This window comes from Macaca nemestrina, chromosome 20 (genome assembly GCF_043159975.1).
Source record: "Macaca nemestrina isolate mMacNem1 chromosome 20, mMacNem.hap1, whole genome shotgun sequence".
NCBI lineage: Eukaryota > Metazoa > Chordata > Mammalia > Primates > Cercopithecidae > Macaca > Macaca nemestrina.
In genome coordinates this window covers 17,704,154-17,730,746 of record NC_092144.1, presented here as the reverse complement: position 1 = coordinate 17,730,746, position 26,593 = coordinate 17,704,154, and the positions used below count along the sequence as shown (strand labels likewise).

Genomic DNA, 26,593 nt, shown 5'->3' with positions numbered 1-26,593 from the left:
CCAGTTCTCAAAGGTGGGGCTAGATGGGGGCGTGGGGGAACATCAGACCACAGGGTTGAGGGTGTGGTGGCCGAAGGCCAAAAAGGGAATCTGAGACAAGCTACCAAAAACCAAAACCAGCTTCCATTTATTGATGGGCCCTACCCCCTGACGTCCTGGGGAGAGGGGCCCCCCAAAGAGCCCTCTGGGACAAAATACAAATGGCAGGAAGGGTCCATACAGAAAAGAACGTCTCTGAGGTCCTTGCGTTTTTAATAAAATGGTAAGTCTTTCGTGTGGGGCCTCCCAGCTGGGCAAGCCTTGATTGGCCAGGAGTCCAGGTGCCCGAGGTGTGACCTCAGCCCCTCGCCCTGAGCAGGGGTGCTGGGCAGAAGCCTAGGCCCGCAGAGGCCCGGGGCTGCCGCCCCATCACACGCTCATGGTCATCCCTGGCGAGTACTGCGGAGAGAGGAGGGGGCAGCGCGCAGGGGCCGCGTTTAGCTTCGGAAGAGGCTGAGACCCGCCCCCAGGGACAATGGGGGACAGGGCAGGGCTGGGTCCTGGGCAGACGGGTTGGGGATAGGAGGGAACGGGGGAGGGGCGATGCGTGGGGAGGCCGCCCTGGGGCGCGGGTCCCGGGGTGGGGGCGGATGGCATCGGGACGGTGAAACAGGAGTGGGAGGTGGTGGGGTGTGAGGAGAGGTTAGGGAGAGGGGAAGTATGCCGCGGCCGCCCCCCCACCTGGCCCGCCGCGGTCACGGTCTTGCTCTGGCCCCCCGGCCGCCCCGCCGGGGCCTGCCCGCCAGGCCCCTCCGGCCCGACGCCGCCGCGGGGGGGGAGTCGACGCAGTCGCTTACGCTTTCGCTCGGGAACGGGTGCAGGAAGGTCCCGGCGGCCGCCATCTCGCCGTCGTCCCGCGGGGTGCCCGGGGCGTTGCTCAGGCCGGCCACGGCGCCGGGAGAGCTCTGGGGGTGGCCGCGGTCAGCGCGGAACTCCCTGCCCCGCCCCCCGCTCCCACCCCTTCCCGGGTCCCCCGCCTCCGCAGGAGCGCAGCCCCCTTACCTTCGGCAACCCGTCCATGTCGCCCGAGCCTGCGGACCGACAGACACGGGTACCGGCTCAGACGTGCTGACGCCAGGACGCCAGGTCCCCCGGCCTCCTGGGGCCGAAGACCCTCGCGAGCTTCCTCCGCCGCCGCGCCCCCACCCCGCACAGCCCGCCAGGAACCCCGGGACTGAGGCCAGGTGGAGGGTTGGGCCTGGGGGAAGGGGCGGTCAGTGCATCCCCTGGTTTGGTCGCTGGATCTCGCTCCAGGTGGGGGCAGACCCTGTCACTGAGTGGTCCCCGGGGGACTCAGGGCGCCACTAGACACCTCCACCTGACAGGCGGGCTGACTGGCGAGAGGAGGCAGCCAGGGAGCGCACGGGCCCGGAAGGCAGGAAGGCAGCGTGGGCAGGAGCAGGGACGCCCACTCACCCAGGGATCCGTTCACATGGTGAGGCTCCATCGCGCTCATGGCGGCCATGGGGCCCTCCGGGCCAGGGCCGAGCGGGAACTGCAGGCATGAGGACAGCGTGGGTCTCGGGCCACCCATTCCCTCAGTGGGGTCACCGCCTCGAGAAGCACCCCCGCAAGCCCCCACTCACATTAGCCCTGCCAGCGCCCGGCCCGATGGGGTTCATGATAGTGTACATGTTTTCGCTGGAGTTAGTGGAATCTGGGGGAGATCAGGGGACAGGAAGGGTGCCAGGTGTGACGGGGTTTCCCCCAACCACACCCACCCTAGCACACCCCGCCTCTGCCTAGGCCATACCTCCAGGGCTAGGCATGATGGGTGTTCCAGGGGGCCCACCTCCTCCTGGGGGTCCCTGCACACAGGAGACAGGAACCGTGAGAAATGGTCCCTCATCTGCCATCCCACAGCCCTTGCCCAGGGGTGGCCCAGCCTTGCTCAGACGTACCGTGTAGCTGCCGGGGGATGAGGAGGAGTAGGGGATCTGGGGACAGGGGCAGCTGTGAGCAGTCAGCCAGGCGGCTCGCCCAGTGCCCCTCCCACCCCACCCCAGGCCTGCCCACCCAGCCTTAGGCTCACCGAGTTTCCACTGGGGCTGGCCCACGGGCCACGAACTCCTGGGCCCCTGGAAGAGACGGTGGGTGACAGACTCCGGGGCTAGTCCATGTGGATCACAGCCCCCACCACGCACCCCCCACACCCTGCTCCACTGTGTCCCCAGACAGGCCACAGAGCAGATGTTGCTGGAAAAGTGGCCACCGCGAGCGGCCAGGTTCCAATCTCAACCCATCACTGGCCCCGGGGGACTAACTGCTACTTCAGGCCTGTCTCCCCTCAGTGGCCATGAAATAAACAATATCCAAGACTGTCCTGAGGATTCAGGGCCTGCCCCGGCTGACCCAGCCATGAAGCTAGTGGTGGCCTGTGAACTGCACACTCCGGGGGTCCCCGAGGGTCTTACATGTTCATGGCAGGCAGGCCTGGGCCAGTAAGGGAGTTGGGTGGGGGCCGCATGCCACCTCCATAGCTCTGCGGAGGCAAAGGGTCTGTGAGGGGCAGACCGGGGACAGCCCGAAAGCCCCACCCACCAGGGCTCCACTCTTACCTGGGGCCCCACGCTGGCCATGCCCCGAGGAGGCGTCACCCTCTGCATTGGGCCGCCCATGCTTGGATGCCCTGGGGTGGGGCAGAAGGAAGGGGACTCGGACCTGGACCATTACCCAGTGTGGACAGCAGGGAGGCAGCAAGGTCAGGGCTCTGAGAGCTGGAATTCTGATTGATGGGGGGATAGGGGCTGGAGCTTCCCTACTCACCCTGGGCTCTTGCGGAGGGCTCCATGGCACCAGGGAGGAGGGGCTGGGAGCCGGGGAGGCCTGCGGGGGGCTGCAGAGGGGGTGCGGCGGCACTGAGTGTGGGGTGCTCTCTCCCCGGCCCAGCTCCTGCCCCCCTCCCATCATCCCTTTCTCACCTGACTTGGCATCCGCAGGGCGGGCCGGGGGCCCCCTGGGAAGCGCGGTGACATGAAGGGCTGGAAGAGGTGGGTGGGGATCAGCACCTCCCCCCACCCTCTGGCTCCCAAAGCTACCCCATTCCTGCTATGCTGGGGAGCCCCCTCCTCCAGAACCAGTCAGCAAAGCCTGGCGGTGCCAGCCGGCCAGGACATCATGGCTTGGGGGCAGGAGGGGGTGGCACTGGGGGAGGGGATGTGTGTGTGTTAGGGGCAGGCACCACAGCTCCTTACCTGACCGGGAGGCCCCATCATGGGGGCGTTGGGGTTGTGGGGGGATGGCTGGGAGCCCGAGGGGCCCTAGGAGGACAGAACCAGGTGGGTTGGGGGGAATGAGGTCCTACTGGGTTTGGCTGAGGAGGGGAGGGGCTCCATGGAGGCAGAGGGGTGGGCCAGCCTATGGGACGGGGACCCTGTGGGAAGGCTTGAGGGCAGGACTCAGGCACCAGTGGTCACCAGGACCACTGTGGCCACTGCATCCCCAAGCACCCTGTGCACACGCACGTACAGGCCAAGCGTGCAGACACCCACCCTCCACTGCACTCGGGCCCTCCCTCGCTGGCCCCTGAAAGGCCCACCTGGGCACACCTGCGACACAGAGGACCCTCCCACCCATCTCCAGCCTGCCGGCCTCATGACCTCTGCCCACGTGGGACCCTCATCCTCAGACGCATGTTCACCCAGAGTTGCGGGCCAGGGGACTCCAGCCTGGGCCATACCTGGAAGAAGCCAGCTGCCATGGGGCCTGCGGCCATTGCGTCACCTGGGGCCATACTCCCCATCACAGGGCTGGGGGCAGCTGCAGCGCTCTGTAGGGGTGCGGGAAACCGAGAGGGCCAGGTCAGGGCACTTGGACACTTCCTACCTGGGGTGTGCCCCCTCCTCTCTGCAGGTGGCTGGCCCCATGGGACAGCCAGCTGGCATTGGTCAGTGAGCACACTGGGGTTGTCGCCTGAGGATCTGTGGGTCTGAAGACCCTGTAGGACCCAGGATCCAGTGCTGCCCCCATCTCACACAGACCTGCCCCCGACTCCAGACCCATCCCAACAGGCCCTGCATCGTCCTGGCTGGCAGGACAGCTCAGCTAGGTCCCCAGCTCTACCCAGGACACCCCAAATAAACATACACACAAATATACTGGCAGTTTCAAGAGCCTCCCTGAAGGCTCTACCTTAGAGCAGCTGTGGACCCCTGCCCCACCCCACCCTGCCCATCGTCCAGAAGGGAGGGGGAAAAGCAGGATTCTGGGGTGGGGTTCCCTTCCCCCAGCCTCTCTCAGATGGAGAAGGGGAGAAGACACGGTGCTAGAGGGGGCTTCCTGTATCTGCCAGAAATTCTGGTGGCAGCCCAGGCCTGGTTGGGGACCAAGTTGTAGACCTGTCTGCTATGGGGCCTATAGGGTCTGGCAGGGGGAAGGTGGGAAGGGGGATGTGAGGTGGGGAGGGCGGCCCGGTCTATGAGGGCAAAGGGACACCTCTGGGGACAGGGAGGGGAGAACTTCTCTCCCAGCCTCTGTCTGTATGGTCCAGGCCAAACCCCAACCCCCAAAAACAAGGGGAGGGGCTCTCTCTGGGGTTGGCCCAAGCCAGCACATCGGGACACTCAGGTGTTTGTGGCATTAACTGATGCCACTTGGGCTCAGAGAAGTTGAGCACTCTGCCTGCAGTCACACTGCGTTTCCTGTCCTCAGGGACTGCTGAGAGGGGTCCCCTGCCTAGAGCAGAGCCCCAGGAGAAATCCTCCCTCCCCGTGTAGGGCTGCGGGCTGGCCTCTTCTCTGAGGTTAGCCTCAAGCCTCCCGCCAGGGTCCTAAGCTGGGGGAGGGGGTGGAGGAAGGAGCCCCCTAAGCTCACCATGACGGAGAGCACTCCCAAGGCCCAGAACAAATCCTTCGAAAGCCCTCGTGCCCTAGGGCCCCACTCCTGTGCCACTTTCTCAGTTACAAACTGCCAGGTCCCCTCTGGGCCCCCACCCCACCCCCTCCCGCAAACACAATGGCCTGGAGCAGCTGCGCTCCCAGGCGGCCCCTCCGGTCCACTCCCGGAGGGTGGGCAGGGGGCACCTCTGAGCCCTGTGTCTGTCCACCCCACAGGGAGGGGGTTCTCTCGGGCCACAGCGGGTGCCTGAGCGTTTCCTGGTCGCAGAGGCTCCACCGCAGCCTCCCCCCGGCCCCCTGCGCCCCGCAGCTTCCCAACTCTAGGCTCCGAGGAGTTAATCCCGGGCGGCGCGCCCTCCCTGGCGGTTGGCCCGGGCCGGACCCCCTACGTCAATCATCCCTGAAGAGCAGCCGGCCCGGCACGCGTTGCCATGGCGATGGGCTGGGCGCTCCGGCGTTTCCTGGAGACGCCAAGGTCGGCCTGGAGCCGGGGAGGGGCGGACAGAGCACCCCGCTCAGAGGGCGGGAGAAAGGCACGAGAGGAAGGGGCCACCTCTGTGCGGGTTCGGCAGGCAGGGTGCCCCCAGTGAGAGTGAGAGCAACGGAGGCGACGGCACGGCATGACGAGTCCCCACGGGGATTCGGTCACCCCAGGACTTGGGCGGCCTCAGCCCTGGGCCCTGCGGTCTACACTCCATGGTAACCGCTGCGCGCCTGGGAAGCGCGTTCTCGCCGACTCGCCAGCTCCGCCCTCCTGGCCCGGCGGGGGCGCCCAGAGGGGATGCTAGACCCAGACGGCTGGGATGGGGACAGAGTCGCCCAAGTCCACAGCTCCAGACACCCCCGGGGCCCCAGACCAAGCGGGACTAGGACAAGGGGACCACACACGAGCAGTGGGACACCATGGGGGTGAACAGCAGTGACGCCAGGAGGGCTTCCGCGTGCCCAGCTCCCATGCAGCGTGCTGGAGGCATCTTCAGAGACATGGGCGCCCCACCCCTCAGGCCGCCTCTGCCTTGCTGAGACCTGCCCTCTGGCGCGCAGGGGGCAGGGAGTGGGCGGGACTGGCGCCCCCCAGCCGCCCACCGGCAGAGCCGGCACCTCCCCCTCAGACCCAACAGAGGGGGCCAGGTGGCCCAGCGCACAGGATGAAGGGAAGGGCTGCCATCTGCTGCCCCATGACAACAGGAGGCTGCCATCCCCTGGTGTTAGCCAGGCAGAGCCTCCACTCCAGGCAGGCCTCTGACCTTTTCTAACCCAGAAGGAAAATGACAGCAGAGAGGAAGTGGGCAGCTCCAAGTACCCGGCAAGGTCAGAAACTGTCCTAGTGCCTGGCCCATGGGGCACCCCCACCGGGGCTCCCCGCTCAGAGGAGCAGCAGTGACCCCCAACGCACACACGGCAAAGGAGGAGGAAGGCAGTGAGCTTCCCCCATCTCTAGGCAGGCTCACAGGAGGGGCGGGGAAATGGCACCCACCCAGTACCCCCAGGAGGGTGGGAGGGCTGTGGGGACCCTCAGAAGCGTGGTGCAGTGAAAAGAGCTTTCCCTTACTCTGTGAATGACCCTGGACCAAGGGGAGGGTGGAGGGACCCCCAGAAGTGGCCAAGAGCCTGAGTGGCAGCGGCAGCTCTTCCTGTCAACCCCCAACTACCACCATTCCCAGCCCTCCTCTAGCTGTGCAGCCCTCACCCCACCTCCCCAGCCATCCAGCCACAGGCCCAGCAGACCTCCCACCCTGGAGTCCCCGAGTCCCTGGGGCTGGGACTCACATAGTCCTGGAAGGCCTTGGCCTCGCCGGAGTGCTCGCAGGCCTCTCTCCGGTCAGGCGCTGCACAGTACAGATCCCAGAACACACTGTGGGCGGCAGGGGTAGACGGTTGCTCCACGTGAACCCCTCAACCCCCTTCCACAGTCCACCCACAGCAGCCCAGCACGCACCACCACCAGGAGTGCAGGAACCCGGGGGGCTCCCCCAGCGTGATGTTCTTCTCCCATCGGATCTGCAGGGAAAGGAAGGTGGTGAGGGGGTGGCCCTACCTGACCTTGTGCCACCACGCAGCAGGGTGCCCAGAGAACATCTGGGCAGGGATGGAGTGGGGAGGGAAGGGTAACTGGGTGGGCAGAGGGCCCCAGGATGTGTGGCAGGTCCCGACTGGGCATGTGGACCAGATGCCTGGATGCCAGCCCGGCCCGGACCCTGCCGAATCCTCAGTTCCCAGGGCCATCAGAGTGGCAACGCGGGCCCACCCCCTGGGTCCCCAGTGGAAATGGAGGAGGCCCCTGGGGTGTGGGTGGGGAGGGAGGGCCAGGCTGGAGGCAGCGGCTTACCTCAGACAGGAAGGTCTGGGCTGACTTCTGGGCACCGATGTGCAGCAGGTACTCATAGACGTACAGCGCCAACCTGTGGGGGCAAGGTGGTCCAGGGGGCTCAGGCTCTCCAAGGCAAAGGCCCGCCCCAAAGCCCTTCCACCTCTCAGGAGGGCGGGTGGAAAGATGGCCTCCCCACCAGCTGCTCAGCAGGGACAGCTCATAGTTATCCATCCACGTCCTACAGGCCCCTCCCAGGCATCCCTGACCCCCAATTCCAGGCCGAATTCGGCTGTGTTCCGCACTCCCTCGAGGACCAACTCCTTGCCCTGTCCTGCCAACACTGTGACTTCAGAGAGGCCTCCGTGCTGGGGAGGACTTCTCCACAGAGGAGTGTCATTCCTGAGTATGTGCGGGGTGGGTACGACCAGTGGGCACCCTGGGCCATGTAGTGTGCTCAGGGCCCACACCCAAACTCATCCCCAACCTTCCCGGCCCAGGACGGAAGGAGGGAAGGGGCCCTCCCCCTGACATCCCCCCCATTCCCTGGACCCCATCTCTTCCTTAGGGTCGCTGCCCATCCACTGTGGTGGCCTCAATCCTTCCTGCAGACTGTCCCCAGTCAGTGCTGACCCTGGGGCAGTGTCTGGGGAATGGAGGTGGGGGGCCAGGGGAGGTAGGGCCCGCAGTGCCACGTCTGCAGTGGTGCCACCCTACCCAAACGCCCACAGGGCTCTGCACAAGTCCCCGGCCTGCCAGGGACCCCTGGACTCACCCTCTCAACCACTGCGTACCCCAAGAGCTTGGACCTGGGCCACCCTCGCCCAGCCAGGTGGCTCCAGCACGGCCCTCTGCAGGTCAGGGAGAGGCCGGACTGTCCACCCCACTCCAGTCCAGCTGCCACACCAGACAGCAGAGGACAAAGCCCTCATCCAAAGGGGCGCCCAGTTCTGTGGCACCAGCCCTTCTGGACCTCCCTGGAATGAGCCACCCCCTCTCAGAGTTCTTGTACTGCCCAGCTAGGGACCCACGAGGGTCTGCTGGGGGTTGGGGGACTCTTGGATTCAAGACAGGGTACCAGAGGGCCAGCCTGAGGCTGAGCCCTAGAGGCGAGAAGCAGGCAGGCCTGGGGGCCCTTCCAGCCGCCTCCGGCTCAGCTGCGCCGCCCTCTCTGGCTGCCGGCCCCATCCTAAAATAACCTTCCTTTGACTCACACTCTGCTCCCTCTCAGTCAGGCTGCTCCAATCCCAGCACCCACCACCTATCATGTCCCCCAGGTCCCTTTCAGACTTCCAACCCTCTGGTTCCTGCCCCGGCCCCTAGAGAACGTGAGGACTTCCTGCCCCCACCTGGTCTTCAAGGGCACTGCCCTTGCCCCAGATCTTATCCTGCCTCCCCTCCTTCATTCATTCACTTCTTCATTAGTTCCTCCAGCATCCATGAAGTGCCTTTTGAGCAATGCACACCCCCAGCCCATCCTGGAGGCCACGTTCTTGAGGGGAGAGACAGAGACAGGCAATACCTGTCAAGAGAGGTGAGCTCTGTGGCAGGCTGGAAGGCGCTGAGGCTACGGAAAGGCAAGTGGCACGGCATCAGGGAGGGGAGGCGGCCCAGGGCGGGGTACACCAGGCTCACACTGTACCATGTGAGCTGTGAAGGCCACCCCAGGGGCAGGGATGGGGCAGGACACACAGCGCCCAGTGGTCAGCCCTGCATCATCACACCACTCTTCGAGAGTGCCCCCAGCCCAGATCCTGCTAGATCCTGACCTCACACCCCTCCAGTCTCCCACACCAGCTCTTCCTCCACTTTCCTGGCCCCACGGCCTGCACGCCCGCCTATCTAGCTCACTTCTGTGGCACCTTGGCCCATCTAGAGGCTTCTGAGCCTTTCCCTGTGGCTAGTGACTGAGAGGCCTGCGTCCATCAGTGGAAGGGGAGCACACAAGGCCAGAGTGGGCAGGTTCAAGGGGCAGACCGACCAGCCTGGGGAGCCCAATGCCAACTCACCCACCAGGTGCAGAAGAGAGTTCCCACCCCAGCCACTTGGGGGTCATAGCAGGGGGCATGAAATGCCAGAGTGGGGTAAGACAGAGTTGTGGGAACGCTGGTGAGCTGCCCCAGGAGGGCGGGGGCAGCGGGACATCCTGCACAGGCTGCATTCTGAGTACCCCATACCCAGGGCACGGCTGTCCAAGAGGCCCAGGGGGAGTCCTGAAGAGGGGGCTGCCAAGGGTTCTACCTGCCTTATCTCCCATTCCCTGACTGTCCCCATGAGCACCTAACCCAGGAGGTGGCCCCCCCCAGAGCCCACCCCGCCCTCTTCTGCTGTCCTCCTGCCTCCAGCCCCCGCTGGCTACCAGCTCTGTCCTCTCCTCTGCTCTCCCTGTGCGGCCGCCCGTCCTGTTTTGATGATGCCTTCAAGTAGGGGCTGTCCAGAGGATGCTATGGCCTGACCTTCCCCACACTTGGGATCCACTGATCCACTGTCCACTTGATCCACTGATCCACTGACCCAGCCTCGACACCCTGAGCCCCCATCCCTTCAGCTTGGCCTTTACACACACATCCCATCCAAGGAGCCTCTGGTGGTGTGTGCACAGGCGTGCACCTGCATGAGATCCACCCAGCTGTCCCCAAACATCACTGCATTTAAAAAAACACTGAAGGAAATCTGATTCAGGCCCCTCTCCCCACCTCCACTGCACACCTGAGCCAGGCCACCCACTGTCTCCCACCTGGATTATGACAGAGTCCCCTCCAGGCACTGCTCCCCCAACCCCCACGTTCCTTGTGCAAACCCTCCTGTGCGCTGCCTCCCCCCAACCCACACACTGGCTGCTCTGCCACCCCAGGGCCTCTGCGCACTGTTTCCCTGCCTAGGGCACTTCCGCCCAGAGACTCCAGTGTCACCTATCAGGGGCTTCCCTGTCACATGGAAGCCCACACCCTGCTCCGTCTCCCCCTCTGAGAGTCTCTGTCTTCGCCCCCGATGGAATGTGGCTTCAGGCGGGGTGGGGACTCGGAGTCCGCTCACTGTGACGCCCTTACAATGGAGCTGGGCATCCTGGGCCCCGAGTCACCCCAGTGAATGAACAAACCGGCCCGGGGACCCCCTCCTGGGATGCCGGGAGGATCAGGCGAGCCATGGGGTAAGCACTGATGAAGGCCAGCAGCCATTCTGTCCACATTGAGGATTTGGGAATTTCTCCTGGGAGCGATGGGAGGCCAGAGGAAGTTTCTGACTTCGCTGATTTCCCTTCCACATTAGTCCTTTTATTTGAAACAGGATTCAGTCTCCAGGGAAGAACTGTGGGTTGTTATTGTTTTGTGTGAAAAGTTTTGAAGCCTGGCTGTTCGGCCAGGGAGCTTTGGGACCTACAAAGCCCTCCCCTCCCAGAGGACGGCTTTGGGGGCCAGGTCTGGGGGCGCCACCGGTTGGGGCCCTGAGCTCAGTTATAGGGAAGGGCTCTGGATGCAAATCACCTGTGCCCCCTACGGGCCACTTGCCCTGGGTCGGCACAACCTCTCAGGGCCTGCCGCCTACGAGGGCTCCCTGTGCCACACGGGCAGGTGGCCAGAAACGAACACGGGGAGGCACCCGGAAGAGCAGCAGGCAGCCCTCCCTGCAGAAAGAACACAAGACCCGGAGGACATGGGGTGCCTGGACCTGGCGAGAGCATGAGGCTACACAGGGAAGCAGAGCCAGGATGGGGTGCTAGCTAGCGCCTGGTGGCCTGAAATATACCACAGCTACCTCCATAATGACGCGAGTTACCATAATTACCGAGAATGGCCACAATGGGTGCTCCCTGCTCAGCGCCCTCCTGAACACAGACGCTGCTGGGACAGGAGACACCTGCCACTTACGGCTTTCTGTCACCGTGCTATCTGTCACCAGGTCTCACTGCTGTCCCCAAAGGGACCCTCCAACCCTTGCCATTCTCCCTCCCCTGTGCCAACCCTAAAGGCCGGGCCTTTGGCAGCTTCTTGGCAAAGTGGCAGCCTCTCCTTACTACCCTCCACACCTGCCCCTCATAGCCATTTCCAGCCAGCGGCCAAAATGACCATGTCCAATTGTGAATCCCATCTCTGGCTTTCCTGCCAGGCTGATGAACAAGCCACCGGCATCCATGTGCTGGGTCAAAATCAAGCCTGGGAGAAGCCCATGGGCTGCCAGGCGACACCAACCATGGCTGTGATTCATGGACCTCTTCTGAACCTGCCTGGCAGCGCTTGAGTGTTGAAGGATATACACACCCCACTCTTGTTGCGGGTGGCCTATTCAGACCCCAGCCTCCCTTGGCCCACTCTGCTGCCCCCGTACTCCGCAGTCACCACCATCTGCTGCAAGCCCCCGAGGGCAGGCACCCACCAGGTGCTCGGTCCCTTCCTGGAGCCAGCTGGCCGAGACCTCGTGTGAGCCGGGAAGGCCTGTAGGCTCCAAGGGCAGCCAGAAGGGGCTCAGGATTGGGGCCAGAGAGAGAAGGAAGGAGGCATGAGGCTCAGTGCAGGAAGAAAAGTGCAGTGCTGCAGAGTCAAGGTTTGGAGCAGTGTGACCCCTTCACCCCATTTCACAGAGGAGGAAACCGAGGCCCAGAAGCAGGAAGTGGCTCGCCTGTGGTGGATACTTCCTGAGAGCCGAGTGGCTGCACCAGTGGGTGCTCCACCTACGGGCTCCTACCCAGTCCTTGCAAAGATCCTGAAAGACGGGTCGCCCACATTTCAGATGAGGAAACTGAGGCCTGGGGCTGCCTCTTAGAGCTCATCTGTGCCAGAGAAGCTGAGTCCTCATCAGGTGGCTTCCTCTCTAGGGCCCTGGTGTCCCTTTCGGTGAAATGGGGGGATGCAGCCATCTGGTGTTCTCCAGGCTTTCTTTGATAGCGGAACCTCACCTCCAAACCAACACTTACACGAGACCCTCTCCATGAAATGGAAGCACACGGGCTGGCTCTGGCCAAAGAAGGGCCCCGCAGCCTCCCCACTGGCAGCTGAGGGACTTCCGAGAGCCTTGAGTCCCCAGACCAGTGTCCCCAGAGCACCTCTGCTGGGCAGGTTGGGGGGGTGGGAGGACAGTAAGGGAAGGGGGCCAGGAATGCAGCTAAACCCCTCACCCTACCACTCCCAGCTCAAACCTATGAAATCTCTTCCTTCTTACTTAGGTCCAGGCTGCCATCAGCTCTCTTTCACCGTTTTTTTTTCTTTTTTTTTTTCCTTTTTGAGATGGAGTCTCGCCCTGTCACCCAGGCTGGAGGGCAGTGGCATGATCTCAACTCACTGCAACCTCTGCATCCCAGGTTCAAGTGATCCTTTCACCTCAGCCTCCAGAGTAGCTGAGATTACAGGCACCCGCCACCACGCCCGGCTAATTTTTGTATTTTTAGTAGAGACTGGGTTTCATCATGTTGGCCAGGTTGGTCTCGAACTCCTGACGTCAAGTGATCCACCCACCTTAGCCTCCCAAAGTGCTGGGATGATTATAGGCGTGAGCCACCATGCCTGGCCTCCCCGGCTGTCTTTGAGACAACTGTGTCCACATCCCCAGGGACTCCCAGCCTCTGTTCCTGACCCCTCCAAGCCCCACTCCACCTGGGAGCCAGAGCACACTTCTGCACACACAACCAACTGTGGCCCATCTGGCACTCTTGCAGGCTGCCTCTTCCTACACCTGGGCCCAACCTCAGCTCCTTTTCCTGGTCCCACCTCAGGGCCTTTGCACTTGCCGTGCCCTCCACCTGACATCCCCTCACCCTTCACTATATATCACCCACTTTGCTTTCTCCTGGTAACTGGATACCTGCCTCCCTGCTGGGGTGGGGGCTTCTTCAGGGCCACTGACCCTGCCATCCCGACCAGACCCTGCCTTCCCGACTGCCACACCCTGGGACACCCAGGGCAGATATGCTGAACCAGTGAACGATCCTGATTCCCACTGGGTGGGTGGTCGCCTCCAGAGCCAGCAGCTGGCTGGAGACACACAGGAGACAGACCAGGGGTCCGGGGTGACCATGGCAGACACCTCCTACTTCCAACCTAAGCAGGAGCCAGAGGCCAGTTTCGAAAAGTCTTTGGGTTTGAGGGTGCTTGGAAACGGAGCTCATCTTCCTAACTGCACACACACAAGGGAGGCCTGATGGTGCAGCCATTTGCCTACCACCTTCTGGCCAGAACAGCCTCTTCTCCAAAATGACCCAGAGGCTGGGCAGAGGGGACAGGCATCTTTGTGGAGGGGTGGGGTATCCCAAGTCAGCCTAGGCAGAAGAGGTAGGACGGGGACACTCAGCCAACGTCCGGGGCTCCTCTCCAGCACCCAGACATTCAAGTCCTCCCTCCTGGCCTGGCCCTCAAGGTGGGTCCTCATGGGACCCCTCCCTGCTGACCCAGCCTCCTCTCTGCTTGGGTGGCCAGTTCCACACCCCGGGTCACTCTAGGTGGCTCAACTTCAAGGATCCTGCAAGTCCACCATCAGCTATGACAAGACTCCCCTCCTCCTGGGCAATTTTTTTTTTTTTTTTTTTTTTGAGACAGAGTCAGACTCTGTTGCCAGGCTGGAGTGCAGTGGTGTGATCTCGGCTCACTGTAACCTCTGAGTCCCGGGTTCAAGCGATTCTTCTGCCTCAGCCTCCCCAGTAGCTGGGACTACAGGCGCCCACGCCCAGCTAATTTTTGTATTTTTAGTAGAGACAGGGTTTTACCATGTTGGCCAGGATGGTCTCGATCTCTCGACCACCTCAGCCTCCCAAAGTGCTGGGATTGCAGGTGTGGGCCACCACGCCCGGCCTCTGGGCAATTTCACCAACACTGCAAACTGCCCCGTGCCCTTCCTGCGGGACGGTCACAGCTCCAAGCACCTTTCAAATGCTCTCCACCCGGAGAGCACACTCGGCTGCCTCCCCACCCCGAGAGACCTCAGCCCCACCACCACCCTTCCTCCATCCGCACAGTGGAACCTGCCCCTACCAGCCTGAGAGCGCCTGGTACCCACCGCCTGGAGCCACGCCCAGAAAAGAGGGGCCCTCAGTATGCACTCTTCGGTGGTATCAAGAGAAGGGCTCCGTCGTCCCCACCCGCCCCCGGACTGTGAACCGTGCGGCTTCCCCAGGGGCCCCACACAGCTGCTGGGGCCAGGGCAGACAGGTGGCCGCGCGCCCCTCCAGCCGCCCTCCAGGTCTTCCCCAGGCGCCCGGGGTCCCCGAGCCGACACTCTCGCTCTTTCCGGAAAACTTCGCCGACCTCGATCCCCGTGCGTCCGCAGCCTCGGGCACCCACGTCTCGAGGAGGCCTAGCGACCCCCGAGTCCCGCTCGGGGGTCTCGCGCGCCCCCTCAAATCTCGCGCCCTCGGGTTTCGCGCACCCCCGCCAATCTCGCGACCCCTGGAGCCGCTAGGGTCTCACCCGTTCACTCCCGTCTAGCGCCCCTCGGGTCGCCCGTCACCCCTCAACTCCGGTGACCCCTCGGGGTCTTGCGCGCCCCCCGCCAATCTCTTGCCCCTCGGGGGTCGCGCGGCCCCGCCAATCTCGCGACCCCTCGAGCGCGCTCAGGTTCCGCGCTCCCCGCCGCCCGCGCCCACGTGCCCCGCGCGGTGCCCGCCCGCGCCGGAGCCCACGGAAGAGCGCGGACGCCGAGCCCCGCCCCCGGCCCCGGCCCCGCACTCACTTCTCGCGGGCCTGGCTGTCGGAGGGCACGGCCGAACCCTTGCCCCCCTTGGCGTACATGCTGCTCCGCGCCGCCGCCGCCGGGGCCCACACCTGTCAGGCGGCGCCGCGGGCCGCGCTCGCCGTCGCCATAGCTACCCCGCGCCCCGGGCCTCACCGCCCCGAGCCCCGGGCGGGCACCGCGGGCATCGTCCGCGCGGGGGAGCTCCAGACGGCTGCAGCGGCGGCGGCAGCGGCGGCTCCAGCTCCGGCCCCGGCCGCAGGGTGGCTTTTTTTTCCTCCCTTTCCTCCGCGCGGGCTGTTCCGGGAAACGCGCGCTCCCCTCCTCCCGCCGCGCGCGCCCCCGCCCGCTGCCTCCCCGCCGCCCGCGGGCGCCGCTCTTAAAGGGGCGATGGCGGGCGCGCGGGTGGGTCCCGCCGCCGGGACCGCGGGCCAAGCACGCACGCGCAGTGCCCATTGCAGGGGGTGGGGGCGCGGCTACACACTCGCGGGTCAGGATCGGGGACGGCCACCCAGGGACGCACAGCTGATCGCGGCTGCACACGCGCGCGAGCACACGTTCACTCACCTCATGGAGCCAGCCACCCAAATTGTACACCCAGCCACACACATTTGCAGCGACACTTAACATAGCGCTTTACACAACAAAAGTATACCCCGCTGCTGGAACGACTGCGGATAGCCCCATAAAGCCTCAGGCAGTGACACTGGGTGTCTCACCCTGCAGAGCTACCCACACTCAGCACGGGTGGGAACCACCGCACACACAGCCCGCCCAGCGACACACATACACTGCCACACACCCAGCTCACAGTGGCCGTCCTGGAACAACTAAACACAGGCCACCGCACGCAGGCACCCAGCCTCACGCAGAAGCACGCTTATGCAAGGCCATGCCACAGCTTCCAACAGCCGTGGACAGAGCCCACGCCGTTAACTCACAGTCACCTTGGGGCGCACTATTGCGGCCTCCTGAGAACCACACCCTACCTAGCTCCACAGTCACAGGGCCTGCGGGCACTCAGCCTCCCGCCGGAAGTCACACAACACAGACACAATCCAGACACACAGAAACAAAGTTCCTATAATACCCAGGTTGTGGGAGCCACCCGGCACCACACTCAAATAACACCCGGTTACAATACTAGGTGCTGGGTTTGGGCTTCTCTGCCTCGGTGCTGTGAGCTGTAAATGGGACGCATCCCACCTTTGTCTGCGGGAGTCAGGGTGCAGGCAGTGGGTGCCCTTTTCCCCTTCTAGGACCCTTCATCCCCCAACCAAGGGTGTTCAGAGAGAGTGGGGGCGGATACTGAGGCAGGGACCCCCGCAGGGCACGGGTGTCCGCGTACCAATGGGTCGTGTGTGGACAGGCAGGGTACGGGAAGGCGGTGCAGTTGACTCTAGGTCTAGATGTTTCTGTGTTTGCCACGGCTATTCCTTTTTTTTTCTATGTGTGTGCTAACACGCGGCTCCTGTGTGAGTGCACGTGTGCATCCTTGTGCGTGGGGAGCTGGCAAACACCCAGTAAGTGATCGCTGTCTCGGCGACTGTCCCTGGCTGCGCGGTGGCAGTTATGGGTCCGAGTCGGGCCAAGCTGCCCAGTGAGGTTGTGTGCACAAATCTGTGCCGAATGTGCACGTGTGTGCCTCCGCGCGTGGGTAGGCCGCCAGCTCCCTGGGACCTGTGTGTGGCTGTGCGCTCATGTTTCGTGTGTGTGTTTGTGTGTGAATGTGTGGACGTCTCTCGCTGCCAGCTGACCCCCAGATGCCTCCCCGATAGAGGCCGGCCCCCCAGTACGTGAGAACCCTTCCGCCCCCACCCCAAGCCTTCTGGCCGGCGGGAAGTCGGGAGCCGCTGGGGCTCCAGACCCGCGGAGAGGAAGGGAAGGGCAGGGCCGGCCCCAGCCCCGCCTCCTCCCCGAGGGGCCTCGGCGCGGGAGGGGGGACGCCAGCCCTTCTCACTTCCTGTCCAGCCGGCCGCCCCCTCCCCCAGCTTCCTCTCCAGCGGGCCTCCGGGCCCCGGCTGCGGTAAGGAGGGGCTCGCACAATTCCGCGGGGCCTCGGGCTGGCGACGGCCCGGAGCGTGGGGGGCCACGGGAAGCATGGGCTTCGGCGTCCAGGTCACTCTCATCCTAAAGACCGCCCCCACCACTGCCCACCCAGCGCCTACCCCTAATGAAGCACAGAGAGGGTGTGGCTCACCCAAAGTCACACAGAGCCTTGGTGACAATCGGGGCTCCCAGGCCCGGCAGATGCCCCTCCTGGCACCCCGAATTTAACCTCCCAAAGCTCCGTGGCTCACCAGGGCCCCGTGTGCCCCGGTGGGGTCCCTCGCCCCGTGAGCCACGGTTCCTTGGGCCAATGTGAGTCTTCACCCCATTAAACATGCATTGAGCGCCTTCTGTGTGCTGGGCTCCGGAGACCCAGCCGGTACACGTTGCTGCCTTTTAGAGCCCAGAATCTGATGGGGGAGGTGGACAGTCAAAAGCTGGCGAGTCAGTTGGGGCAATTTCAGGGAGTGCCACGTGCGTAAGAGGGAGGGGACCCTGGTGACAGGACGGGCGACGGCAGGGTCGGCCGGGCTCCCGGGGGAGGGCGGAGGCGGAGGGAGGGAGGGAAGGAGGAAGGGAGGCGGAGGCGCCGGCGGCCCAGAGAGTTGCGATGGGGGAGGCGCGGAGGGCGGGAGCGAGGAGCGCGGTTCTCATGGCAACTGGGAAGGATCTCCAAACACAGCCTGGGCGCCGGCGGGAAAGTGCGAGGGTAGCGGGCCCTGGGTCCCACGCGGCGTCGGGTAGGCTGAGCCGCGCTCACTCCCAACCAGGGCGCACGCCTTGCGGGGGCAGAACCGGCAGAAAGGGCCCCCTCACCCACGCAAAGGCCGGGCAGGGCGGGGAGGAAAAATTAATAACGGGGAGGAGGGGTGGATTTGAAAGACCTGGAAGTGGAATATTCAGACTGTAGTCACAGCAAGTGCTTAGGCCCTGAGGTGGGCACATGGCGAAGGCGCTGGAGGCAGGAGGCAGGGCCAGGAGGCAGCCGTGGCGGGAGCAGTGGGAAGAAGAGGGGGATGATAGCAGGGAACGCAGAGAGCTAGACCACGCCCAGCGGGGAGGGGGTGAGATTTTTTTCTAAGAGCAATAGGGAGCCATGGAAGGGTGTGGAACGGCGAGAAGAGGATGGGATTTTAAGAAGCGCCATGGGAGGTCGCACATGGTGGCAGCGTGTGCCTGTAGTCCCAGCACTTCGGAGGCCGAGACGGGAGGATGGCTTGAACCCAGCAGGTGAAGGCTGCAGTGAGCTGTGATCGTGTCACTGCACTTAAGCCTGGGCGACAGAGGAAGACCTTACTAAAAATTAAAAACATCTAAGAAGCTCCGTGGGGTTGCCAGTGAGATCAGGGTGGCACAGGGTGGGCAGGGAGGTTGCCCCAGTAAGGGGCTCAGGTAGACAGGGGGCCAGGGCAGGTCCTTGGCTGGGTCTGTGCTTCTTGGGGTGGACAGTGGTGAGTCAGCCACCACAGATGTCCCCTAAATACGGATCAGGGCCTGTGCCTGGAGGAGCCCCTAAGGAGAATCTGCTTTTAGGACAGGGGGGTTGCCGGAAGAAGGGGCCGACTTTGCCCTCACCCTGGATCCACCCTGCACAGTCCCACCCACAAGCCTTTGCGCTAGCGGTTCCTGCCGCCTGGAACGCTGTTTCTCTGGCTTCTGGCCTGGCCTACTGAGGCTCCTCCTTTGGCCAAGGGTTCCTCCTTGGTCCTCCTGGTGGAGAAGGCCAACTCCTCTTCCTCCTCCTCTTCCTCTGCCTCCTCCTCCTCCAAGCCTTCCCTGGGCACTGCCCCCACAAGACTGTTTCCGCACAGTCCCTAGTTGGACTTGGCAGTATTCAGATGAAATAACGCATCCCGTCCTCAGTTGGCCGCCTCCGCCTTCCTCTGGGTCCTGTCTCCTTGAGGACACAGCAGTGGGGGGCCCACGAGCACTCCCGATTCCCGCAGAGGAGGCCGGGTTGGATTTTCCTGCTGGTGGTTTTTCCTCTCCATAGGTGGCGGAAGCGGCCTCCCTCCCTCCTCCTCATTAAAGTGGGGGGCCCTGGGAGGGGCCAGGACCGGGGCTGGCGGCCCCTGCAACCCCTCCCCAGCCGTGCGTGGGAGGCGGCCACAGCTGGGAGCCGGGTCTGTGCTAGGAGACCGTTTCCTCTCAGAAGCTGTAATTATGGGTAATTTTCTAAATGCAACACAAAAATTAAAACCCAAACAACACCAGGGTGGGAGCAACCACAGCAGCTGGTGAACACGAGGGTAGGCCGGGGGTGGTGGGGGGTGGGAGGAGCTGGGCCTTCTTTTTTTTTTTTTTTCTGAGACGGAGTCTCGCCCTGTCGCCCAGGCTGGAGTGCTGTGGCGCGATCTCCGCTCACTGCAAGCTCCGCCTCCCGGGTTCACGCCATTTTCCTGCCTCAGCCTCCCAAGTAGCTGGGACCACAGGCGCCCGCCACCTCGCCCGACTAATTTTTTGTATTTTTAGTAGAGACGGGGTTTCACCGTATTAGCTAGGATCGTCTCAATCTCCTGATCTCGTGATCCACCCGCCTCGGCCTCCCAAAGAGCTGGGATTACAGTCGTGAGCCACCGCGCCGGCCAGGAGCTGGGCTTTCAATCCAGGAAGGCTGGGGGGTGGCCAGCACGGGCAGCGGGGTGTTCAGCCAGCCTCCCTCTTTGGACAGCCAGCTAGGGTTTCTGAAATGGGGATTACACCCCAAGACTAGTTGCCCGGAGGCAGAAATTCACAGATAGAGACTGTGGGCCTGGGTTTGAACCCAGCTGTGCCGTGGCTCACTGTGTGGCCTTGACTGGGAGACAGCTGAACTTCAGTGACCCCTCCAAGCCATTAGGTCATGCCACCAATCCCACAGGGCTGCAACGGACTCCGGGTGACAGAAGGGATACAGGAGGGCCTGACCAAGGAGCCTCTGCCAAACCTACAACTTCCCACTCCCATGTCCGTCCTCCACAAAACTTAACCAAAGCCGGTACACTGCTGTGCTTCTAGCACCTTCTGTGGCTCCCACTGGCCACATATCAAAGCCCCACCCATCTGCCCTGCACTTGAACTCCAGAGTCAAACTAACTCTTGGGAACTGGTGCGTCCAGCTTCAATCATCTGGTAACGTCCTCCTGCCAGACCAAAGAAGGAGGCAGCATCTCTAAGTTTTCTTTTTAGAGATGGGGGTCTCACTCTGTCACCCAGGCTGGAGTGCACTGGCACAATCACAGCTCACTGCAGCCTCAGCCTCCGGGCTTAAGTGATCCTCCCACCTCAGCCTTCCGAGTAGCTGGGACCAAACGCATGTGCCACCACGCCCAGCCATCATTTCTTCTCCCCGTGTTACAGATGGGGAAACTGAGGCTTGTAAAGGAAACAAGGATGTCACGTGAGCGACCTATAGGTGATACCCCACCCATCAGAGTGCCTCCAGTACCCTGTCTGGTCTGGGAGACTCAGGGTGTCTCTTGGAAATCCCAGGTCTGGGAGGAGGGTCTGTAGCAGCTGCTGGTAGCTCCAGGTGCACGCTGGCTGCAGGCCACCCTGGGCCTAACCACATGGCTGCACTCCCCACCGCCAGCTTCTGCTTCTCATCACCTGCAGCTTTCTCTGGCCAAGGGAATGCCCTTTCTTTCTTTTTTTCTTTTTTTTTTTTTTTTTTTTTTGAGAGGGAGTCTCACACTGTCCCTCAGGCTGAAATGCAGTGGCACAATCTCTGCTCACTGCAAGTTCCGCCTCCCAGGTTCAAGCGATTCTCCTGCCTCAGCTTCCTGAATAGCTGGAATTACAGGCGCCTGCCACCACGCCCGGCTAATTTTTGTCTTTTTGGTAGAGATAAGGTTTCACCATGCTGGCCAGGCTGGTCTTGAACTCCTGACTTAAGGTGATCCGCCCACCTTGGCCTCCTAAAGTTCTGGGATTACAGGTGTGAGCCACCGCGCCTGCCCTGGGAATGCCCTTTCTAAGTGCATGCCAGTCTCCCTAAGGTCTCCAACAGGACTGAGCTTCGTTTCCCACGACCTCCCCTGCTCCTGGGCGCCCCCTGCAGGGCCCTTCCCCAGCTCCCATGGCCAGATACCCATGTACCCCACATTCTCAGTGTGCCATCCTGGGTCTGTTTTCTGGGAAATCAAACTGAGGTTGGGGGTGGATAAACACCCCACAAGGCCGGGTGTGGTGGGTCATGCCTGTAATCCCAGCACTTTGGGAGGCCAAGGCGGGTGGATCACCTGAGGTCAGGAGTTTGAGACCATCCTGGCCAACATGGTGAAACCCCATCTCTACTAAAATCACAAAAAATTAGCCAGGTGTGGTGGTGCATGCCTGTAATCCCAGGTACTCAGGAGGCTGAGACAGGAGAATCATTGAACTCGGGAGGCGGAGGTTGCAGTGAGCTGAGATTGTGCCACTGCACTCCTGGCCGAGGAGCCTCTGCTGAACCTACAACCTCCCACCCTCAGGTCTGTCCTCCCTCCCCCACTTCCACAACAAGATCAAAAAGACCAAAACTCTGTCAGAAAAAAACAAAACAAAACAAAACACCCCACGCTCCTCGCCCCTGAGTGGGACCCCTCTGAGATGAGCATCTACACTGTCCCCCAGCTGTCTCAGGTGGGTCTAAGCGCCACTCATCCACATGTGTCATGTCTGTTGGCAGTTGGTGTCCCCTGTAGAGCTCCTTCCCTTCCTGTCTCACATCCCATTCCCTACCAGGAGCTTCCTGGGGTCACCTCCCAGGTACCCCCTCATCCGGCCTGATCCCACCTGGCCTTGAATCCTCAACTCAGAGCCAGTTACTGAAAGCCCCACTATGCACCCAGCGCTCTGCTTCAGTGCTTTCGCTGAACCTCAACCAGTTGCCTTCGCAACCTCCACCTCCCGGGCTTAAGCAATCCTCCCACCTTGGCCTCCCAAGTAGCTAGGACCACAGGCATGCGCCACCACTCCTGGCTGTCACTTCTTCTCTCCATGTTACAGATGGGGAAACTGAGGCTCATCACGGCATCAAGGGTGTCCTGTGAGAGACCCATAGGTGGCACCTCACCTATGTCTGAGAAAGGTTCAGAGCAGCAAAGCAACTTGCCTGGGGACACACAGCAGGGAGTGGAGGCACCAGGTCTGACTTCGAGGTACCCTGGCAATGCCCATCCCTCACCTTATCTCTCTAGAGCGCCAGCCTCTGCCTCCTCCTCCTTTTTTTTTTTTTTTTTTGAGGCAGAATCTCATTCTCTTGCCCAGGCTGGAATGCAGTGGTGTGATCTCGACTCACTGCAAACCTCCGCTTTCCGGATTCAAGCAGTTCTCTGACTCAGCCTCCCGAGTAGCTGGGCTTACAGGCGCCTGCCACCATGCCTGGCTAATTTTTGTATTTTTAGTAGAGACAGGGTTTCACCATCTTGGCCAGGCTTGTCTTGACCTCCTGATCTAATGATCCACCCACCTCGGCCTCCCAAAGTGCTGGGATTACAGGCCTGAGCCACCTCGCCCAGCCCTCCTCCTCGTTTTTTAGAGACGGGGTCTCACTCTGTCACCCAGGCTGGAGTGCAGTGGTACAATCACAGCTCACTGCAGCCTCAAACTCCTGAGCTCAAGCGATCCTCACAGCTCATCCTCCCGAGTAGCTGGGACAACAGACACGCACCACCAAGCCCAGCTAATTTTATTTTTTGTGTGTGTGGGGGGGTCTGACAGTCTGACTTTGTTTCCCAGGCTGGTCTTGAACTCCTGGCTTCAAGCGATCCTCTCGCCTCTGCCTCTCAAGTAGCTGGGACTGCAGATGCATGCCACTGTGCCCAGATTCAGTCTCTCTTCTTATTGGTGGAAGAAAGATTTCCTGTGATACCCTAAGGTCCATCCCTCTCGGGTCTTTTCTTCCCTTTGGCTTAACAACACCACAGAGTCCACACTTGCTAAGTACCTGACATTGAGCATGTTTTGACATGATTATGTTAAAGGCATCCAGGTCATCCCACCCCAGGGCCTTTGCATGGAGTTTTCTCCTGGCCGGGATACCCTTTCTACAACTGTACACCATGGCCAGCTTCTCTTCATCCTTCAGGCTTCAGCTCCAGTGACACACCCTCAGAGAGGCCCTCAAACCTCCGTTTGGATTATATTACCTTGTTGGATCTTCCTGGATACTTTTTTTTTTCTTTGAGATGAAGTCTTACTCTGTTGCCCCGGCTGGAGTGCAGTGGCGCAATCTCAACTCACTGCAACCTCCCCCTCCCGGGTTCAAGCGATTCTCCTGCCTCAGCCTTCTAGTAGCTGGGATTACATGTGTGTGCCACCACGCCCGGCTAATTTTTGTATTTTGTTTTAGTAGAGACAAGGTTTCACCATGTTGGCCAGGCTGGTCTCAAACTCCTGACCTCAGGTGATCCACCTGCCTTGGCATCCCAAAGTGCTGTGATTACAGGTGTGAGCCACTGCGCCCAGCCGAAATTTGTATGTTTTGTTCAGGGCTGTGCCCCTAGTGCTTATAACACTTTCTGGCATACAGTAGGTGCTCAGCAAATATTTGTTGCTGAGCAAATGGACTAAAGATTATCAATGTCCCTTCTGTGTGGCCTGGGGAGTTGCCTGCCTTTGCCAAGGGAGCCAGCGCCTGCGGTTCCGAGTATAACCACTTGAGGGCAGCAGAGACTCAATATAGCAACTCCTGAGAGTCCCAGCAGGTCCTGCCCCAGCACCCCCTTGAAGCCTCCCTGAGCTAAGGACCCCAAGTGTCCGCGGTGGAATCTAGTCTGCCTCTCTTGACCTTGCCCTTGCTCCCAGGTCGGCTTACAGATGTATATCTACATATTTCTGTACTGAATTATTTCATGGCAAGGAGGAGACAAATGCAGAGAACATCACCCAGTCACATCACACCCCCAAAAGTCCTGTCCCCATTTTGAACTCCCCCTGGCACGTTTTTTCTTCTTGTTTGTCCATGTTTTTTTCTAGAGAGGCCTTCTTTCACTAGCCTGTTTAAAACTGAACCAGGCTGGGCGCGCTGACTCACGCCTGTAATCCCAGCACTTTGGGAGGCCGAGGTGGGCGGATCACTTGAGGTCAGGAATTCAACACCAGCCTGGCCAACATGGTGAAACCCCGTCTCTACTAAAAATACAAAAATTAGCCAGGTGTGGTGTCATGCACCTGTATTTCCAGCTACTCAGGCGGCTGAGGCAGGAGAATCGCTTGAACCTGAGAGACAGAGATTTCAGTGAGCAGAGATTGAGCCACTGCACTCCAGCCCGGATGACAGAGCGAGACTCAGACTCAAACAAAAAACAAAAACAAAAAAAACTGAACCAGGCCAGGCACGGTGGCTCATGCCTGTAATCTCAGCCATTGGGAGGCCAAAGAGGGAGGATCACGTGAGGGCAGCAATTTGAGGCCAGCCTGAGCAACATAGTGAGACCTCTTGTCTCTACAAAAAAATAAAAAATTAGCTGGGTGTGGTGGAGCCATGATTGTGCCACTCACCCCAGCCCAGGCGACAGAGCAAGACTCCATCTCAAAATAAGAAAAAACTTTGAAATCACCCCACCCTAGTCTCCCAGTCCCCTTGACTCTAATTTTTGGCCATGGCACTTTTTTTAAATGAAATCAAGTTTATTAAGAAAGTAAAATAATAATGGCTATAGCTGGTTGCCATGGCTCACGCCTGTAATCCCAGCACTTGGGGAGGCCGAGGCAGGCAGATTGCCTGAGCTGAGAAGTTCGAGACCAGACGGGCAACATGGTGAAACCCTATCTGTACTAAAATTACAAAAAATTAGCCAGTCGAGGTGGCACACATGTAATCCCAGCTACTCAGAAGGCTGAGATGAGAGAATCGCTTGAACCCAGGAGGCGGATGTTGCAGTGAGCCAAGATGGCACCATTGCACTGCACTCCAGCCTGGGTGACACAGCGAGACTCCGTCTCAAAAAAAAAAAAAAAAAAAAAAGAATGACCACTCCATAGGCAGAGCAGCATCGCAGCACTATTACTGCCTAATCTCCTTTATAATGTGCTGACTTAGGCCAGGCATGTTGGCTCACACCTGTAATTCCAGCACTTTGGGAGGGCAAAACAGGAGGATCGTTTGAGGCCAGGAGTTTGAGACCAGCCTGTGCAACATAGCAAGACCCTCATCTCTACAAAAAAAATCAAACAATTAGCCAAGTGTGGTGGCCCACACCTGTGGTCCCCGCTACATTGGAGGCTGCGCCAGGAGGATCACTTGAGCCCAGGAGGTGGAGGTTGCAGTGAGCTGAGATCGCGCCACTGCACTCCAGCCTGAGTGACTGAGTGCAGTGAAAGAAAGAAAAAACAAAACAAAAATAACTGTCTTAATTTGGTGGCTTGGGCCAGGCACGGTGGCTCACGACTCTAATCCCAGCACTTTGGGAGGCCAAGGCGGGCAGATCACCTGAGATCAGGTTGGAGACCAGCCTGGCCAACATGGTGAAACCCCGTCTCTATTAAAAATGCATAAATTATCTGGGCGTGGTGGCACATGCCTGTAATCCCAGCTACTCAGGAGACTGAGGCAGGAGAATTGCTTGAACCTGGGGGTTGCAGTGAGCCGTGATGGTGCCACTGCACACCAGCCTGGGAGATAGAGCGGGACGCCGTCTTACAAAAAAAAAAAAAAAATTGGTGGCTTGGTGAAGGAGACTCTAAGACTCAATTCAGGGGCATAGTTATCTGAGAGGTAATCCCAGAAGCCCTCCGGGGGTAAAGAGGCAGGAAGGGAAGGGGAGCCCTGCAGGGGGCGCCAGCGAGCAGATCCAACGTAAGCAACCAGGAATGGGTCCTTTCTCAGCGAGACAGCACAGAAGAGGTGCTTCTGTTGTCCTACCTGAGGGTGGAGGGAGCGGAGGTATTTACAGCCAACTCTCCTTCCGTCTGTGGTTGAGGACTGCTCTCAAGAGAGCCATGTGGCCCAGTGACATGGCCTTCGTGGTCAGAGCAACTGTCAGCCAAGAAATGCAAGCCTTGCAGGTGGGACATGCTTGGCCAATCATGGCTGCCTTCATGCCACGTTTTATTTCCCCACAACTCTCCCAAAGGTATTCAGTGGCTTTTAAAATTTTACTAGAACCAGCAGGGCGGGCACGGTGGCTCATGCCTGTAGTCCTAGCACTCTGGCAGGCCAAGGCTGGAGGGTTGCTTGAGCCCAGGAGTTTGAGACCAGTCTGGGCAACGTGGTGAAACTCTGTCTCTACCACAAAAAGAGAAAAATTAGCCAGGTATGGTGGCGTGCACCTGTAATCCCAGCTACTTGGAAGGCTGAGGTAGGAGGATCACTTGAGCCAAGGAGGTGCAGGCTGCAGTGAGCCGTGATTGTGCCACTGCACCCTATGCTGGGTGACTGAGCCAGACTCTGTCTAAAAACCAAACCAAACAAAACAAAAATTACTATAACCAATAAGGCCATGTGACCTTAAATAAGGTCTTCTCATGTTATTAAAAAGTCATGCTTTGGGCAGGGAGCTGTGTCTTACGCCTGTAATCCCAGTACTTTGGGAGGCCAAGGTGGGAGGATCACCTGAGGTCAGGAGTTCGAGACCAGCCTGGCCAACATGGTGAAACCCCGTATCTACTAAAAATACAAAAATCAGCCGGGCGTGGTGGCGTGCGTCTGCAATCCCAGCTACTTGGGAAGTTGAATCACGAGAATCGCTTGAACCGGGGAGACAGAGGTTGCAGTGAGTCAAGTTCATGCCACTACACTCCA

The 26,593-nt window shown here is 60.8% G+C and overlaps 1 protein-coding gene across 4 annotated transcripts; it reads right to left on the bottom strand.

The window, feature by feature from the left end:
* Window positions 1-101: 101 nt before the first annotated feature.
* On the bottom strand, window positions 102-15,150 carry LOC105486913 (single stranded DNA binding protein 4). 4 transcript variants are annotated; one of them, XM_011750085.2, is made up of 18 exons: window positions 14,839-15,150; window positions 7,204-7,276; window positions 6,814-6,875; window positions 6,645-6,729; window positions 3,719-3,808; window positions 3,234-3,299; window positions 2,961-3,020; window positions 2,806-2,875; window positions 2,598-2,668; window positions 2,454-2,521; window positions 2,072-2,117; window positions 1,941-1,976; window positions 1,793-1,847; window positions 1,626-1,696; window positions 1,456-1,534; window positions 1,042-1,070; window positions 721-944; window positions 102-438 (listed from the first exon to the last, which is right to left on the bottom strand). In XM_011750085.2, exons 1-17 carry the CDS (start codon window positions 14,895-14,897, stop codon window positions 735-737), a joined length of 1,230 nt encoding a protein of 409 aa, XP_011748387.1. In that variant the 5' UTR covers window positions 14,898-15,150; the 3' UTR covers window positions 102-438; window positions 721-734. The 4 variants fall into 4 exon arrangements, with proteins under 4 accessions (XP_011748387.1, XP_011748555.1, XP_011748473.1 ...); XM_011750253.3 differs by having other exon boundaries at window positions 837-944; XM_011750171.2 differs by lacking the exon at window positions 3,234-3,299 and having other exon boundaries at window positions 14,839-15,147.
* Between the last annotated feature and the right edge of the window lie 11,443 nt (window positions 15,151-26,593).